This window comes from Ornithorhynchus anatinus, chromosome 8 (assembly GCF_004115215.2).
Source record: "Ornithorhynchus anatinus isolate Pmale09 chromosome 8, mOrnAna1.pri.v4, whole genome shotgun sequence".
Classification (NCBI taxonomy): Eukaryota; Metazoa; Chordata; class Mammalia; order Monotremata; family Ornithorhynchidae; genus Ornithorhynchus; species Ornithorhynchus anatinus.
Genome location: NC_041735.1, coordinates 3696895 through 3715272, shown reverse-complemented (window position 1 = coordinate 3715272; position 18378 = coordinate 3696895). Strand labels below are relative to the sequence as shown.

The 18378-nt window shown below is 53.8% G+C and overlaps 1 protein-coding gene across 6 annotated transcripts in view; it reads left to right on the top strand.

The window, feature by feature from the left end:
* Positions 1–3354: 3354 nt before the first annotated feature.
* Positions 3355–18378, top strand: part of TCF12 (transcription factor 12) — a 286427-nt gene continuing 271403 nt past the window's right edge. For 5 of the 6 annotated variants that reach the window (XM_029071273.2, XM_029071276.2, XM_029071275.2 and 2 more), the window contains exons 1-3: positions 3839–3871; positions 6320–6449; positions 7482–7554. In XM_029071273.2, coding sequence (XP_028927106.1) covers positions 6348–6449; positions 7482–7554 — 175 coding nt within the window. In that variant the 5' untranslated portion in view covers positions 3839–3871; positions 6320–6347. Of the gene's footprint in view, positions 3404–3838; positions 3872–6319; positions 6450–7481; positions 7555–18378 lie in introns of those variants that run through there. The other variant, XM_029071272.2, reaches the window with a different exon arrangement.

The following is an 18378-nucleotide window of genomic DNA, read 5'->3' as shown; positions in this document are numbered from 1 at the left end:
TTGTGTAACTTTCCCAAGCGCTTAGTCCAGTGCTCTGCACACAGTAAGCACTCGATTAATGCAAATGAACGACTGAATGAAAGCAAGGGTCCCTTGGGCTTCCTGGCAGTGGTGGATCAGCATCAGATTATTATTACAATAGCTATTATCATACGGTTCTGGAAAAGACAGAAAAGGGCTCAGAGGGTCGGGAGCTGTAGGGGGAACTTGGTAATAATAACAATAATAATAATAATGATGGTATTTGTGCAGCACTTACTATCTGCCAGGCACCGTACTAAGCGCTGGGGTGGACACCAGCAAATCGGGTTGGACAGAGTCCCTGTCCCATGGGTTGCTCACAGTCTCAAGCCTCATTACACTGCTGAGGTTGCTGAGGCCCAGAGAAGTAAAGGGACTTGCTCAAGGTCACACAGCAGACAAGTGGCGGAGTCGGGATTGGAACCCAAGTCCCTCCGACTCCCAGGCCTGTGCTCTAATCCGCTAGGCCAGGCTGTTGTTGCTTGTTAAAACAGCCAGCCCCTCCCTCGCCCGTGAGCGCCCTTCCTTCCAAAGGCAATGATGTGCTTCTTATCAGCCAGCAGCAGAGATCAAGGGTGGGGGGTTTTTGCTAAGGGGTGGGTCCCGGACAGTTGCCCAATTATTATTATTGCCACCGTTTAATGGTTGATGGGAGACAATGATCTGGCTGTTGGTTGCTCTAGCGTCCTCTCCCGCGGGCTCAGTCCAGTTCTCCGCACGCAGTAAGCGCTCCAGAAATACGAATGAACGAAAGGAGACAGTGTAGCCCCTGACCTGCTGGCTACACCGAGCAGTGTCGCTTAGTGGCTAGAGCCCGGACCTGGAAGTCGGAAGGACCTGGGTTCTCACCCCGGCTCCGTCGCACGTCCGCCGCGTGACCTTGGGCAAGTCGAAGTCGTTTCACTTTTCGGGGCCTCAGTTCCCTCACCTGTAAAGCGGGGATTGAGACTGTGAGCCCCGGGGGGGGACGACAGGGACTGAGTCTCACCTGATCAGCTTGTATCTACCGCACTGCTTAGAACAGTGCTTGGCACATAGTAAGCACCTTAACGAGTACCTTAATGATCATCGTTATTATTACTGGATGATTTGGATGAGAACCGTTGGGATTCCTGTCCTTTCTCAAGGCATACATAAACACACATACACGCAAACACACGTGTGCAAGCTCGGAGAAGTGGCCCAAACCACAGTCCCGACTGGTTTACCTCAGTTTATTTTTTTCTCTGACTCTGCTAAGGAAGGCCTCCTCTTTATAATAGTAATAATGTTGGTATTTGTTAAGCGCTTACTATGTGCCGAGCACTGTTCTAAGCGCTGGGGTGGATACAGGGTCATCAGGTTGTCTCACGTGAGGCTCACCGTTAATCCCCATTTTACAGAGGAGGTAACGGAGGTACAGAGAAGTGAAGTGACTTTCCCACAGTCACACAGCTGACAAGTGACAGAGCCAGGATTCGAACCCATGACCTCTGACTCCCAAGCCCGGGCTCTCTCCACTGAGCCACGCGGCTTCTCTTTGTTCAGCGAGGGGCACGTTCCGGCCTGGGGAGAAATCCTGAGCCCGGCATAGACACGGCGCTAACCTCCTCGCCTCCCCGTCACCGGCCTCAGTCTCCAGATCCGGAAAATGTCCCCAGCGGGAATAGAGCGGGTCAGGGAGAGGGAGTGCGAGCCGGGCAGCGGTACTGATCGAGTGCCCACTCTGTGCCGAGCACTGTACGGTGATAGTTGTTATTGTGGGGAGAGGAACAGAGTCGGTTCAAAGCCCTACTGAAGGCTCACCTCCTCCAGGAGGCCTTCTCGGACTAAGCCCCCCTTTTCCTCAGCTCCCCCTCCATCGCCCCAACTCCGTCCCTTTGCTCTCCGCCCCTCTCCGCCCCACAGCACTTGTATATAGATGTATATACCTTTAAGTCTATTTATTCATATGCCTACCTATTTACGTGTTTCGACCTGTATACGTACCTACAATTTTATTTATTTATATTGATGGTATTGATGCCCTTTTCCTCATCTTGGTGTCTCCCCCCTTCTAGACTGTGAGCCCGCTGTGGGCAGGGAGGGTCTCTGCTGCTGAATTGTCCTTTCCAAGCGCTTTGCCCACAAGTCACTTAACCTCTCTGTGCCTCAGTCGCCTCATCTGTGAAATGGGGATGAAGACTGGGAGCCCCACGTGGGACGACCCGATCACCTTGTATCGTCCCAGTGTTTAGAACAGTGCTTTGGACATACCAAGGGCTTAACAAACGCCATCATTATTATTAGTAAGTGCTCAATAAAAACGATTGATCGAATGAATGAGTAAAGGTTCCCTGCCCACAAGGAGCTTCCAGTGTAGAGGGGGAGACCGCCTTCATCCGAACAGCCTTCCGTCAGTCGGTGGTATTTATGGAGCGCTTCCTACGGGCTGAGCACTCTACTGAACGCTGGTGGATCGGTGGTATTTACTGAGCGCCTACCGGGCGTAGAGCCCTGTACTAAGCGTTTGGGAGAGGGCCGCATTATAGAGTCGGTAGACACGGTCCCGGCCCACCTGCACTTGGTCGGTGTTTCCGATGGCGGGGTTTGCTGGCCTGTGGATTCATTCATTCAATCGTACTTACTGAGCGCTTCCCGAGTGCAGAGCACTGTACTGAGCGCTTGGAACTCATTCGTTCATTCGATTGCGTGTATCGAGCGCTTACCGTGTGCAGAGCACTGGACTAAACGCTGGGAAGGGCCAATCGGGCAACGGATAGAGACCATCCCTGCCCGACGACGGGCTCGCAGGGGGAGACAGACCGCAAAACAAAAGAAGTCGTCAGCCATCGATACCCTCAGAATCGATCAGTAGAATCGCAGATCTATCCCCATTGCTTCGTTCTGTTTTGTTTTACCGTCTGCCTCCCCCGTTTAGACGGTGACCTCGTCTCGGGGCAGGGACGGCCTCTCTGCCGTGCACCTTCCAAGCGCTTAGTCCAGTGCTCTGCGCAGAGTAAGCGCTCGCTAAATACGATCGAATGAATGATTAGTCAAATAGAGCCATCGAGAATATCGACCGGGGGAGGGGCGGGGAAGGGGAGAGGGCGGAGGGAGGGAGTGGGGGCGATGGGGAAGGCTGAGTCCGGGAAGGCCTCCTGGAGGAGGGGAGCTCTGGGGAGGGCTTTGGAGAGGCCGGGGGGCGGCGGGGGGGGGGGGTCCCGGGGAGGTGGGATCCAGATGTTCCCCCCTCCCCCGACTCTCCGTTGCCCATCTGTCCGGGGCGGAGGAGGGGGAGGGGCGAGGGGAGGAGGAGGAGGAGGAGGAGGAGGAGGAGGAGGAGGAGGAGGAGGAGGTCCTAGGGGGCAGGGAATGTGTGTGGGTGTCGGCGTGGTGGAGTCTCCCAGGCGCTGAGCCTCCGGTAAGCGCTCAGTCCCCGCGAGGGGCTTTGGGGCCGGGGGGCTTTGTCCACGGGCGGCGGGAGGGGGAGGGGAGCAGCAGCAGCAACGGCGGCGGCCTGGGGGCCCCCCGCTTCTCGGGGGCTGGGGGGCGGTCCCGGGGGGCGGTCCTGGGGGGAGGGGCGGGGCGCGGGGAGCCGCCAGTTCCGCCGGCGGCGGAGGAAGGGGCGGCGGCGGCCCCGGCCCCACTAGGGCCTCCTTCTCCTCCTCCTCTTCTCCTTCCTCCTCCTCTTCCTCCTCCCCGGCCCCGGGGGTGCGGGCGGCGGCCGGGAGGGGGGCAGCGTGGACGCGCAGCGAGGCCCGCCCCGCCGAGCCCCCTCCACCGGGAAGCCCCCCCCCCCCTCCCTGCACCGGGGAGCCTCTCCGCCGCCCGCCCCGGCCCCGGCACAACTTTCCTCGGGGGCCCGGCCCGGCCTGGGCCCGGCCGGCAGGTAAACGCGGGGCGGGGGGCGGGACTGCGCTCTCCCGGGGGGGCTGGGGGGGGGTCCGAGTGTGCGAGGGGGTGTGCGAGGGGGTGTGCATGGGGGGGCGAGGGGGGGCGTGCCACCCGGGAAGGCTGCGAGGGAGGCCGCAAGGCGGGGTTGGGCTGCGGGCCGACGGCTTTGGTCCGCCCGACAAGGACCGACCCTCTGTCCGGCCGGCCTTGGGGCGGGGGGTGTAGTTGGTGTGTGTCTGTGTGTGTGTCTCTAGGTCTGGGGGAGGGCTGGGAAAGTCTACAGGGGAGTGTGTGTGTGTGTGTCTGTGTGTCCCCGCGCACATGGAGGGGACCGTGGAAGTGGATGGGGGGGGAGACGCTGTGTGTGTGTGTCTGTGTGTTTGGGGGGTTGGGGGGAGACTGTGAAAGCGTATGGGGGGGAGAGAGTATGGGGGTATCTGGGTGGGGGGGAGACTGTGAAAGCGTGGGGGGGGGAGAGTATGTGTGTGTCTGTGTGTGTATGTCTGGGGGAAGACTGGGAAAGTGTATGGGGGAGAGGGTGTGTGTGCACATGGGAGTGTGTAAGGGAGCAGGGGGAGAGTTTGTGTGTGTCTGGGGGGAGACTGGAAGGGTATGGGGGAGAGTGTGTGTGTGCATATGGGAGTGTGTAAGGGTACAGGGTGAGAGTGTGTGTGAGTCTGGGGGGAGACCGAAAGCGTATGGGGGAGAGTGTGTGGGGGCATATGGGAGTGTGTAAGGGTACAGGGTGAGAGTTTTTGTGTGTCTGGGGGGAGACCGAAAGCGTATGGGGGAGAGAGAGAGTATATGTGTGTGTGTGTGTGCACATGGAAGGGAGTGTGTAAGTGTACAGGGTGAGAGTTTGTCTGGGGGGAGACTGGGAAAGTGCATGGGGGAGAGAGAGTGTGTGTGTGTGTGTGTGTGTGTGCACATGGAAGGGAGTGTGTAAGTGTACAGGGTGAGAGTTTGTCTGGGGGGAGACTGGGAAAGTGCATGGGGGAGAGAGAGTGTGTGTGTGTGTGCACAAGGAAGGGAGTGTGTAAGTGTACAGGGAGAGAGTTTGTGTGTGTGTGTCTGGGGGGAGACTGGGAAAGTGCATGGGGGAGAGAGAGAGTATATGTGTGTGTGTGTGCACACATGGAAGGGAATGTGTAAAGTGTACAGGGTGAGAGTTTATGTGTGTCTGGGAGAGAGACTGAAAGCGTATGGGGGAGAGAGTATGTGTGTGGGGGGGGGAGGGGGAGACTTTGTGTGTGTGTGTGTGTGTGTGTGTGTTTATGGCTGGGGGAAGACTGAAAGTGTATGGGGGAGAGACAGTCTATGTGTGTGTGTGTATGTGCACTTGGATGGGAGTGTGCAAGTGTACAGGGTGAGAGTTTGTGTGTGTGTGTTTATGGCTGGGGAAGACTATGAAAGTGTATGGGGGAGAGTGTGTGTGTGTGTGTGTGTGCACTTGGATGGGAGTGTGCAAGTGTACAGGGTGAGAGGTTGTGTGTGTGTGTGTGTATGGGGGAAAACTGAAAATGTATGGGGGAGTGTGTGTGTGCACATGGAAGGGAGTGTGCAAGTGTACAGGGTGAGAGGTTTTGTGTGTGTGTGTATATGGGGGAAAACTGAAAGTGTATGGGGGAGAGTGTCTGTGCACACATGGAGGAGAGTGTGTAATTGCACGGGGAGAGCTTGTGTGTGTGTGTTGGGGTGAGTGTGTGTTAGCGGGAGTTCGGGGGCGCTGCCCCCAGCTCCCTGACCCCAACCCCTTTCCCGAGGGGGTTGGGGGAGGGAGGAAGGGAGGGCCGGGCAGACCCTTTCCCCACGGGACCCCCCCAGGACGGGCCCCGGCGGGCGCTGGGGGCGGCTCATTGTCCGGGCCTGGGGCCGTCAGGCCTGGGGGTCCCGGGGGTCCGGGAGGGTCCTGGGGGGCGGCGGGGCGCCTCATTGTTGCAGAGAGTTCGGATCCCCGCGGCCTGTACCCCCCCTCCCTCCGGAGGACCTCCTGCTCTGCAGAGGTGGTGGGGGAGGGGGACCGGGGAGGGGGAAGGGATGCCCCCCCCCACTCCCCCTCCTGGGGTCTGGCAGTGGGGTGGGGAGGGCCACGAGGAGGAGGAGGGTCCGGCCTTCGGGAAATTTAGGGGATGGCGGCCACCCAGTTGGCCAGACCACTGTCCCCTCCACAGGCACTGTCCCCTCCACAAACACTATCCCCCTCCCCCACGAGCACTGTCCACCCCACGAGCACTGCCCCCCCCCCCCCAGCACTGTCCCCTCCACGAGCACTGTCCACCCCAGGAGCACCATCCCCTCCATGTGTGCGCCGTCCAGAGACCCAGCAGAGGAGCCGGGACGCCCCCTCACCCCTTCTCCGGCCCCCTCCCCTCCATCTGTCCGTTTCCCCCCCCCGACTCTTAGTGGACGCCCCAAGCCATTGGTGCACTGTGCCCCTCTCCAGGACCGGCGGTGGCGAGGAGGGTCCGAAGATGAATCCGCAGCAGCAGCAGCAGCAGCAGCAACAGCAACAGCAGCGGATGGCCGCCATCGGCACCGACAAGGAGCTCAGCGACCTGCTGGACTTCAGCGCGGTAGGACCGGATCCCCCGCCGTGGGCCACCACCTCGTGGCAGGGGGCTGGGGGAGTCACACAGAGATACACAGAGAGAGAGAGAGAGAGAGAGAGACGGCCACTCCGGGCCGGCCCGCTCAGCCAAGTTGGACACCTGAACTTTGTTGTAACGTCTGGGCTCCCGGATTGGAGACTCCGCTGCCGGAAGGGTCAATGACTTTAGTTAAAATCATGTTGCCCCCCCCCCCCCCATCGTCTGATGGTGAATTTGGGTTGAGTCACCCTGTGCTACTGCTGATGGTTATCAGGAGTAGTTTTGTTTTTGTTTTTACACTCCCCCCCCCCCCCACCTCCCCTTGCTTCCTCTTCCCCTTATTCCCTCCCCCACCACCACCACCATCCCTTTTTTTTCCGGTTTTATTGGTGGGACCTTGAAGTGTCAGCTTGGAGAAAGTCAGTCTGGAGTTAGGGATTTCAGGATGCTGCCTTGCTTATAAAGCCCCTTGGGGATTTGAAAGAAGAAGGGGAAAAAAAAAACCCCAAGAACCCCCAAAACCCAAAAGACAAACTCTGGTGTGTGTGTGTGGCGTGCATGTGTGTATACATCTATATACCCACACACATAATCTTCAAACTATATATACACACACACACCATATTATGTGTATTAAATATATAATCAATTACCCTTCGTTAAAAGCGGCTCACTCGTCTAGTCATAGTTGGCAGCGAAGATTATGGTGCGAACATCTTGAGCTGAATTCAATCATTTTAGTGTCTACCGCTGATTTTCCTGAAGAGAAAATGTTTGAACAAAATGTCAGGGAAATGGCCGAGATCATCAAAACTCACTTCTTGGTCCTGCCGACGTGCCAGTATCCTGTTTTGGGGTTTTGGCTCCAAAACAGATCAGCTAATTGATTGTTCTCCACGAACCTACTCTGGCAGAAAGACTAGGGCTATCGGAGAAGCGATTTTAATACTTTAATGCTTTTTTTTTTTTTTTTGTGTGTGTGTGTGTGTGTGTGTTGTTGTTGTTGTTGTTTTGCAGATGTTTTCCCCACCTGTTAATAGTGGAAAAACCAGACCGACAACATTAGGAAGCAGCCAGTTCAGTGGATCGGGTAAGATACAGTTGAGAACCCAAAGCTCAATTCTTTGAATTCTGAGCAGCCTCTTCCTGAACCCCCCCACCCCACCCCTCGGTCTAGTGGTGTTATTCGGGTGGCTGTGTGCCTCTGTCTGAAAATAACCGGTGACTTCGCTAGTGACTCCTTTGACTTGCTTGAAAGGAAAAGGTGGATTTCAGACGAATCTGACGTGCGCCTTAAAATGTGGTTATTTGTTTATCCAATACGATGGCCTGCCTTTAGAGGCAACCTAGGAGATAACGGTTGTGTTTCTGTTGGTTACGGCGAGCACTTCTTCCTTTTCGTTTTAGCGCGATACCTCTTCGGCTAGCTAGCGGTTAAAGTGGAATTAATTGCTGGATGTTCCTGAAAGTTAAACGACAGGCAATCAGGTATCTCTCTAAGGACTTGGCGTGGTTCTGGTTATCTTCATGGAAGACCGAGAGAGGTTTTCGGCGGGATTTGGTCGTCGGTTGTTTCGAGTTCCTTTCGGGGAGTGAAGTGAATGAGACACGAGTAGGAACGTAAGTGTAGGTAGCGAGCCCGTGTCGAGAGCGGGGAAGGCCTCTTCAAGGATAGCATCGTGTTCGAACATCCTCTGGGCCCCCAGATGGAATTCTGGCACCAGATTCTAAAGTGTCCCTGGCCCGTTCAGTGTACGTTTTGAATGCTCTTGATTAATCTGCCCTTCCTAGATGAATATTTGAATGGCATTCTGAATCTTGATCCAGAAGTTCATTTTTACAGACTCCCACGTTATCGCTCTTGCTTTTCCCCAATCATCCTCCGTAGATTTCTCGCCAGCCTATTTCAGTCCAAGAAGGGTGTAATTTCCTGTGCCCTTTGCTCCTCAGTACTTGGAGAATTAACCCCCCCCGCCCCCCCCCTTTCACTGACGCACCATCGGGAGCAACGTCTAAAAATGGCAGATATTAAAACCCGTGCGTCGGGGCCGAGGGAGTTCTGTAGGTGTCTCCGTGATTCGAGTGCCTTTTTCGAGGAAGTCTGAAAACGAGAATGCAGGGGCATAGGCTCTCTTTACAGCACTATTGATAATGTATTGAGCAAACTTCCTTGTTGTTCAGTTTCTGAATGGAAGAACCTATTTTGAAAAACGATGCTGACATCATCCAGTAAAGTATCTTTCAAGGGAGAGAATTATTCAGAGCTGGTGGAGCTTCTGTTATTTGAGAAACTATCCTGAATATTTTATTTTCTTTATTGATTTTTTTTTTCCCCATTTCTCTAAACCAACAGCCAAATAAACTCTGGTCACAGAACTCCCTTCCAGGTCAAGAGAAAAGCCAGATTTGGCTGACTTTCCAGGTCAGGAATGGTACAACCGTCAGACAAAAGTGATTTCCCCATCTACAGTCTTAGTACGGTGGGTTAAGAGCATCCTCTTGCAGCAGACAGTTCTGAGTGAACCAAATTTTCCAAATGTGCCAGTGTGTTCTTTTGACCTTGATGTTTATTGAAAATTTTTGTAACCTGACTGCTTTGGGGCACTTTTGAAGGCAAGCTGCAGAAGGCATCAGCAGGTTATTTTTATTATCGGGAGGAATTTCCTGTGGGCTTTTTCCAATGACCTAGATAGTAATATTAAAAAATAATAATGATAGTCACTAACTAATTTGGGAGTCAATTCAAGGCGACCGATCAGTTATTCGAATGCTTCAGAGGGAATCTGACCCCAATCATCCCACAACGTTAATCTCGGATTATTTTTCTGCACGGCAGGAATGCTTTTAAGGGAGGAGCTCGAGATTGACAATTCCCGTTTTCAGTTCAATCCCCGACTCCACCTCCGTTCCTCAACCTACCCTGCCAAAGAGTTGGGGGAGGGATCTCTCCGGCTCCTTGGGACGTGGTCAACCTTACCCTGGTCATGACGGCTGGGTCTCCCTCTCCCCCCCACCCCCGGCCCCCACTCGGGTGTGGGGAACGACCCAGGCGAGGGTGAGTGTTGTCGTTTGAGGTCATAATAAAGGTCGGCACGCGTGACAGAATTTGACCGGACTTTTTTTTAAAAAGGATGACTTAAGGAAATGCTTAGGCCATTTTCATCCGACGATCTGCATTCTGAAACAGTCTTCCGTTCTAGTTCCAACTCTTTTTGGCTTTTCAGCTGCGGAAGGCAAAAGCTTGAAAAATCTTAAAATCAAATCAGAGTTTTCTTGGCATGGGAGTAAAATTCCAAGCGAGACTTAAGCCTTTGAGTCATGGAGACGAGGAATGTTCAGTTTGGTCCTCGTTGGGGAAAATTCCGGCCCTTTTTACGGAGGTGACTTCATTTTACTTTTGGGGAGGCGTGGAGGGGGGAGACGGGACAGGGCGGTCGGGTCGCCAGGGGCTTGTTCAGAGAGGTCTGACCCGCCCACCCTGTGTGTGTGTATGCGCGCGCGTGCGGAGAGTTTTCCCGGAAGAGGAGACACCCTTTCCGAAGCAGCAGGCGCTATCGCCCGATTGATCCCGTTCACGGGGCAAGCCGTAGCGATGGGTGGCAGCTTGCCGCCTCATCGGAAGCTACTTCCTCGTGAGACGACGGTTAATGCCTACCAAACTGTTACTTCTCTTCCGCGCAAATTCCGGCGTCACGCCATGCGATCGCAGCCACGCAGGTGTCCGTTTCTCCCGAGGGGCTCAGGGAGCCGGAGGCGGCCCCGTGGTTGGGTCGGGATGCTCGGATTCTCCCAGAAGATTGGTCCGCGGGGTGATCTTGACCCAGGGTGGAGTCCCTCTCCGCAAGGGCGAGAGGCGACAGACTCCGCTTCGGCTCGATCGTCAGCCGGCGTCGGGCTTTGACGTAGAGAGCGGTGTCCGAGTGGCAGAAGTGCCGGAGTCTCATTACTGGCTCCCTAAGGGATAATCAGTCCATCAGGGACATCTGTTGAGTGCATCCTGGGTGCGGAGCACTGCTCTAAACGTTTGGGAGAGGATAGTCCAACAGAGTTGGTCGACACCTTCCCCTGCCCCACCTAGAGCTTACAGTCTAGACTCACGAGACTATAGCGATCCTGGGTGACTTTGTTGGGGAATCAGATTTCAGGAAACAGACGACGATCATCGCTGAATACTTTGATTGGATGGTTTTTGAGGCCAAGTAGTGAAAATGAATTTGGAGGGCAAGCCAATATTTATTTAGTTGTTTACCCACTTAGGACTATCCAGTAGCAAATGATCTGTTTATTTGGTTACCGACATAGCTTCTCCATAGCGTGCAGCGTTTTGAGTATGGAACCTCTTTGATATTTCCTCCTCGACCATCCAAGTCTTTCGTAAAAGGAAGCAATGGTTTGCTTTTTCTCATTCCAAACGTTGTATTTTGCTCAAGTGAAAGGAATATGAAAAACTTGCTTATCCCCTCACTGGAGCTGTTTTTTCTATTTCTGTGATGGGGTCGAGATTGGTTCCGTTCTAGGTTTTGGAGGAAGTAGCTGTAAAAGAACAACAACGAAACAGCAACAAAACCTCTCCGTCATTTCATCTTGAAAGGGATATGACAGTAATGATAACTGTGGTATTGGTTACGTACTTACTATGTGCCAGACACTGTTCTAAGCGCTGGGGTAGTTGCAAGGCAATCAGGTTGGACACAGTCCATGTCCCTCATGGGGCACACAGTCTTGATCCCCATTTTACAGGTGAGGGAACTGAGGCACAGAGAAGTGAAGCGACTTGCCCCAGGTCACACAGCAGACATGTGGCCGACCCGGAATTAGAACCCGTGACTTCTGACTCCCAGGCCCGTGCTCTTCCTGCTAAGGCCTTGGCTCATGCTCCTAATTCCCCAACAGCTTTTACAGGTGGTCGGAAGGGTGGGCTTTCAAAAAAAGTTGGGTTTGCACCAGAAATAATTGTAGTGACTAAAATCTTCCACCTGAAGCACGTTCCTTTTTCAGCGTCTAGCTAAGATTGGAATGATAGAATTTTTTTCCACCAGAATAAAAATTGGGATAAAGACAGATTTAGCAAAGAGCATATTGTCAAAATTCGTAAGGGACTGGAAATAGATTTCAGTGCTGTCTAGGTTGGTTTCTAAGTGCAAGGCGTGGGAGGCCTCAAATTAATCAGAGAAGCAAGGTTGGTGCTCTTCTTGGCAGTGATTCCTTAAGGAGACGGGCCAGGGTCACGTCATTTATCTGAGAACGTTGCAGTTGTGGCGGTGTTTTTACAATTCCACGCCGTCACGCTCTCCCCTGTTACGGTCTCCCCTTGAGGGTGCTTTGTCCGGGGGGTCCCGGCAACCGCCTGACGCAAATCTCGAGGACGAATATTAGGTTTCGGTCAGGTTGTGTGTGTGGAAAAAGTAGAAAAACGTACGGCCGTTCTCAGAACTGTTAGCTCTTCGGTGGGGTGCGTTGCTGAGGTAGTCCTCGGGTCAGAGAACCACCGGCCGGGAGTGAAAGCCATCGGGTACGACAGCAAAACCTCCCCGTGCCTCCCGGAGCCTTCCGATGGCAAATCGTGTCACTTAGCGGCGCCGAACGGATCCCCGAGTGGGGGAAGTGAAATGACACGTGGCGCACGGCGGGTTAAATGACCGAGGGGTTGGGTCGTTCGAGCCGTCGCTTTCGCGGATGGTTTCCGTCTCCCGGGAAAGCTCCGTGGTCTTGGATGGTTCCCTCTTTGGGGGAATTTCCCCCCTCCCCTCCTCCCTTCCGTGTTTGGCCGCGTTTCTCCCACCCGCCCCCTTGGTTGGGTTCCTCCCACAGCCCGCCCCGACTCTCCAAGTGGGGCTTCCTGCTGGGAAGTGGAAAAGGCCATGGAAAAGGAATGCCATTCCTGCGGGCAGAGTCCGGAGCGAAGCCAACTGGGGGCCGACGCAGGCTGGGCGGGAGGGAGCGGGAGCGGGGGTGGTGGGAGGGAGCGGGGGTGGCGGCGGGAGAGGGGGTGATGGCTCGTCATAGGCGGAGGGGACTTCCCCGCCTGGTGAAGTCACTCGCACCCAGGGCTCCGGGCTCACGCTCCAGGGTCTGCTTTCCTGAGGAGGGGTCTCTGAGGAGAATGTTGTGGGCAGGAAGTTGGGGGGAAATCATTAATCAGTCGATGGTGTTTCTTGAGCGCTTACTGTGTGCAGAGCACTCTACCGAGTGCTTGGGAGAGGACTGTATCGCAGAGTTGGGAGGCACATTTCCCTGCTGACGACAGGCTAGCGCGCAATCTCTCTTGTACCGTCTCTCGCTCTCTCTCCCACTCCTAGCCTTTCCTCTGCCTTCCTCTCTCTCTGTGTCTCCTCTCTCTAATTTGGAGTGACTGCTCTAATTCCATTCCTATTTGTATCATGTTTAGGGTGGAGAGGTTGACATTTAACCTGATTCCGTGGTGCTTTAGGGAGTGAAATGAGAAGGCGGGGAGCAGTAGCAATAAGACCGGACTTTGGGAAGCTCGGGATGGACTTCGCCGCCGCCGCCCGGTTGCCAAACGACACCCACTTCGGGCCAGGAGTGACTGGAAAGGGGTCGGGGCCAGCGCGGGCTCGGAGGCTTCGTTCTTTGCGCTCCAGGGGAATCCCGCAAGCGGCCCCCCGATAGCCCCCGCTCCTCTGCTGGGAGAAAATAGCTCCAGCGTTGGACAGGGAGGGGCGGCGGCGGAGGGAATGGCGGAGTGCCATGTGGTGCTCTGAGCTGGGAACTGGGGGGTGAATGCTTGTTTTAAGGGGTTCTTGCAACTTGGCCGGCCTTCTGAGAAGCAGCGTGACCCAGTGGAAAGACTATGGGTCCGGGAGTCCGAGGACTGGGGTTTTAATCCTGGCTCCGCCACCTGTCTGCTGCGTGACCTCAGGCAAGTCACTTGATTTCTCCGGGCCTTATCGGTAAATTGGGGATTAAGAGTGTGAGCCCCATATGGGACAGGGACTGTACATCCAACCTGATTGACTTGTATTTACCCCAGTGTGTAGACAGTGCTAGGCACATAGTAAGTGCTTAGCAAGTATTATTATTATTATTATGGAAAGAGTTGGGTTCTAATGCTGGCTTCGCCACCTTTCCGCTGTGTGACCTCGGGCAACTCATTTGATTTCTCAGGGCCTCCGTTACCTTGTCGGTAAAATGGGGATTAAGAGTATGAGCCCCTTGCGGGACAGGGACTATATCCAAACCGATTAACATGTACTTAGAACAGTGCTTGGCACATTGTAAGTGCCTAACCAGTACCATTATTATCATTACTGTGGAAAGAGACCGGGGTTCTAGTCCTGGTTCTGCCACCTGTCTGCTGGGTGACCTTGGGCAAATCACTTACATTCTCTGTGCTTTGGGGGTTCAATACATATTCTCTCCCCTACTTATAGTAAACACCATGTGGGACAGGAACTGTGCCCGACCCGCTTGTCTTATTCATTTTAATGTCCGTCTCCCCCACTAGACTGTAAGTGTATTTTGGGTGGGGAAAGCATCTGCTAATTCTGTTGTAGTCTACTCTCCTAAGCGCTTAGAACAGTGCCCTGCGCGTAGTAAGCGCTCAGTAAATACCACTGACTGATTTTTTCCTACCCCAATACTCAGTATGGTCCTTGGGATATATTAAGCACTTCCACAATAATTCCTTATTGCGATTATTGTTATTTGCAGCTCGCTGGAATGCCGGTCTGGCCCTGAGGTCAAGTGTTTCCCGGGTAATGGCACTCCCAGATCAGGGGATGCGTTCCCACCCATCCAGGCCAGGCCACGGGGAGGGAGGGCCAAGATCCTTTCATCCTGATCGCCGGGCCAGGTGAGGCCGGATTCCAGCTAGGAGGAGATGGATTCCAGCTAGGAGGAGATGGATTCCAGCTAGGAGGAGATGGACGGCTCCCTCACGGAGAGGAGCCTGCTCTCCCGTGGAGAAATCGAGAGAATTGGCTCGGGGCTGGGTGGGGGGGTGAGAGAGGGAATTCTCTGCCAAGGGGAAGGTAATAAAGCAAACCTGGGAAACAGTTATCTTCCAGGGTCATAAATAGTGATATCCATTATTAAAAGGCCAAGCTAAAATTGGGCGCAGGAGGAAAGGCAGAAATGCAGCGGTCAGCGGGTTATCACCCAGAGAGCTTACTAATCGTTCTGGAAAAGAGACCATGGCTCTGATCCCTGGAATGGCTTGGGGATGTCGGATGGTTTCGCTGTCAAGGTATACAGAAGCGGCGTGGTGTAGTGGATAGAGCATGGGTCCTAATCCCGGCTCTGCCACGTGTCTGCTGTGTGACCTTGGTCAAGTCACTTCACTTCTCTGGGCCTCAGTTACCTCATCTGTAAATTGGGGATTAAGATTGTGAGCCCCATGTGGGACAGGGACTGCGTCCAACCTGATTAGGTTGTTTCTGCCCCAGCGCTTGTTCATTCATTCAGTAGTATTAATTAAGCATTTACCAAGCATGTACCAAGCGCTTGGGAGAGTACAGTACAACAACAAACAGATACATTCCCTGCCCACAATGAGCTCTCAGTCTAGAGGGGAAATTTAGAAAAGTGCCAGACATTGTCCTGATTATTATTATTATGTTCAAGTTGCAGGATGATGTCCCTTTGATTAAGCCAGGTGGGGGGTTTGGAAGAAAATGAGTTATACTGCGTACTTTGCCCATGGGTGGGCTCTGGGCTCACAGAGAGTAGGCTGATGTGTGACCCAAATTGAGGCTGGGCCAGGAGAGGGAGGGGCAGAGATGCTCCTTTGGACTTGGCCTGATCGGCGTCCTCTGAATCTAAATTCTCTGAGGGTTGGGATCATCCCTCTTGCTTCCCATGCCTCTCGATTGGACCTTTCATTCAATTCAGTCGTATTTATTGAGTGCTTAATCTGTGCAGAGCACTGTACTAAGTGCTTAGTACAGTCCTCTGCACATGGTAAGCGCTCAATAAATATGATTGAATGATTGAATGAATGTTTCTCTCCAGTTCCCCAATCCCCCTGCCCCCCAGCCTCCCGGACCATCAGAAGTACTGAGGCAAGTTCAGCTCTCTAGAGTGCCAGACCTAAATGAGTCTGTGCGCAGAAGCAGCAGGGCCTAGTGGATCAAACGTGGGCCTAGGAGCCAGAAGGTCACGGGTTCTAATCTTGGCTCCATCACTTCTCTGTTGTGTGAACATGGGCAAGTCGCTTCACTTCTCTGTGCCTCAGTTCCCTCATCTGTAAAATCGGAATTAAGACTGTGAGCCCCGTGTGGGGCAGGGACTGTATCCAACTCGATTATCTTGTACCTACTTCAGGACTTAGAACAGTGCCTGGCACATAGTAAGCGCTTAAATACCAATATCATCATCATCATCATGTGTCTGTTTTATTCTACTGTACTCTCCCAAGTGCTTAGTACACAGTAAGTGTTAAATAAATACGAATGAATGAATGACTTTACCCGGGGACCCAAAGCTCTTTCCCTGGGGGGTTTTCGGAGCTCAGTTCACAGCCCCAGAAAAAGAGGTTTTAGGGCAGTAACCGGCTCCGATATGTTGGATGCGTCTGAGAGTGGATCAAACGGCCCGTAATAAAAGGCAGAAGCATAAAAGAACACCCTCGCCAAATTCAGACTGTTGGTAATGATCTAGAAATCCCGCTCCTCCCGTCTCCCCTCCCTCCCCGTCAAGGGAAAACGAACCCCAGCCGGCAGGAAATCTGTTTTGGACTTGAAGTGAAAAGGGCAGGCCGAGACGAGAACGCTCGTAGCCCTCGGCCTTGTGTCTCGGGGCCCAGACGGTGGTGTCCATGCACTGGAGATGCCTGCAGGTGGACAGGTCCTTGATCTGGGTGGCGGGGGGAAAGAGGAGGAGGTTAGAGGGAGGCCAGAGAGAAGGAGGCGGCAGCGTCTCAGAGAGGGTTCCACCCCTCTTTGCTTCCCACAGCTCGCCAAGGAGCTGGAAACCAGCAGGGCCAACTTGAAAATCCATCCACCGCTTCATTGGAGGTTGTCGTGGAGAAGGCCGGCTGCACCTTAATATGGACACGGCCGCCCCCGCAATGCGGGAGGAACTCTGAGGGGGCTCCTGCTTCAGGAGGGAATTGAAGTCATCGAACCCCCCCCCCCCCAGACATGGGTGGGGCAGTTGCGGCTGTGGTGGGATTGTCGTGGGACAAATGTGTGTGGGTGTGGGTGTGCGCGGAGAACGGGGCGGGCGCAAGAAAAAGGTGCCAGACTCTATCTTGGCACAACTTGAGACAGACATGCACACACACACACACCCACATCCCTCAGTGTTAAACAGGGCCAAAGAGCCTGAACTCTCCCAGTTCACTCTTCGGCGGTGAAGGGAGGGACGCTCCCTTGTGTCGTCCACTCCCCAGGCTGCAGTGCGGAGATTTCTGAAGCGTCCGGCTGAGAGGACAGGCCGGTCCTCAAGGAAAGAGCCTCCCGCCGGGTCAGGAGCATGAATGTGGAAAAGATCCTTCTGGAAAAGTGGCGGTGGAGGCCAGAGGTGAGGGCGGGTGACTCAGGCCGCTCAGGGCCAGAACCACTTCCCACCTTCCAAGTGGGGGAGATAAATGGGATTGTTTCAGGTGGATCCCTTAGTCTGTTAGGGTTGTGTCCGACCCGATTATCTTTATCCGTCCCAGTGCTTATTACAGTGCTCGGCACAGAGTAAGCTTGGAACAGATGTCATAGTTATTGTTGTTTTCCAGGCCATCCCAACTTTTTCAAGTCAGCAAGCAGATCATTTTTGCGACTGGTTGGCATGGCTATCTGTAATATTCCTAAGAGTCAAAGCGCTTTCCACATCTCATCTCATCTGCCTTCACACTGTGCCCGTGAAGCAGGGAGAGGCCAGGGATCCTTATTCCCATTTTACAGTTTGGGAAGTGGAGGCCCAGAGAGGTGAATTGACTTCTCCAAGTCCCATCGTGTCAGTGGCAGAGTCGAAATTTGAACCCAGGTTTCCTGGCTAGCGGACAGACTCTTTCTGTAGTCTCTTTCTGTAATTTATTTCTATTAATGCCTGTCTCCCGCCCCAGGCTGTAAGCTCGTTGTGGGCAGGAAATGAATGTGTCTGTTTATTGTTCTTTTGTACTCTTTCAAAGGGCTTAGCACAGTGCTCTGCACACAGTAAGTGCTCAATAAATATGAATGAATGAATTTTTCCTCGTCTACGCTGTTGGAATTGGTCAATGGTGCTGTCCGTCCGTCCCTTCCGCCCCCGGATGGAGCACCCTCATCCGAGAACGCTTTTAGGGACAGAGCAAGGAAGCAAGGGAAGGAGCATGGCCTAGTGGATAGACCATGGGTCTGGGAGTCACAAGGTCATGGGTTCTAATCCTTGCTCCTCCACTTGTCTGCTGTGGACCTTGGGCAAGTCACTTCTCTGGGCCTCAGTTACTTCATCTGTAAAATGGGGTTTAAGATTGAGTCCCATGTGGGACAGAGACTGTGTCCCACCTGATTAGAACAGTGCTTGATACATAGCAAGCGCTTACAAATGCCATTATTATTATTATTATTATTATTATTCTAGTGCAGGATGCAAGGTCTCTCAAAAAACAGAGTCCCGGTGGGAGCGGGATCTGGGAAGCTGGGTGTTTCCGGGAGCCTCCCGGGAGCCTACCTGAGGGAGTGAACTGGGCCCAGGCTTAGCACCCCCATTTTCCTTCTGCAGTGTGTGTGCTCTTGAGCCGCGTTAGCTGCTCCCCGGGACTTAGCTCCCAACTTCTCGAGGGAGGGCAAGCGTTCGGATTTTCCAGCCCCAGGAATGGTCGATAGAGGCTACTGAGCAGGGCTGGATTCTCTCTCTTGTGGGGGTGGGCCGGGGCCCCCTGTATATACTAAACTTGCCTCTCAACATAAAGCGACTGTGGTGTATTAGTTTTAATTTGAAGTGGCCTACTTCTTGTGAACAGCTGTTACATTCCAAAGCA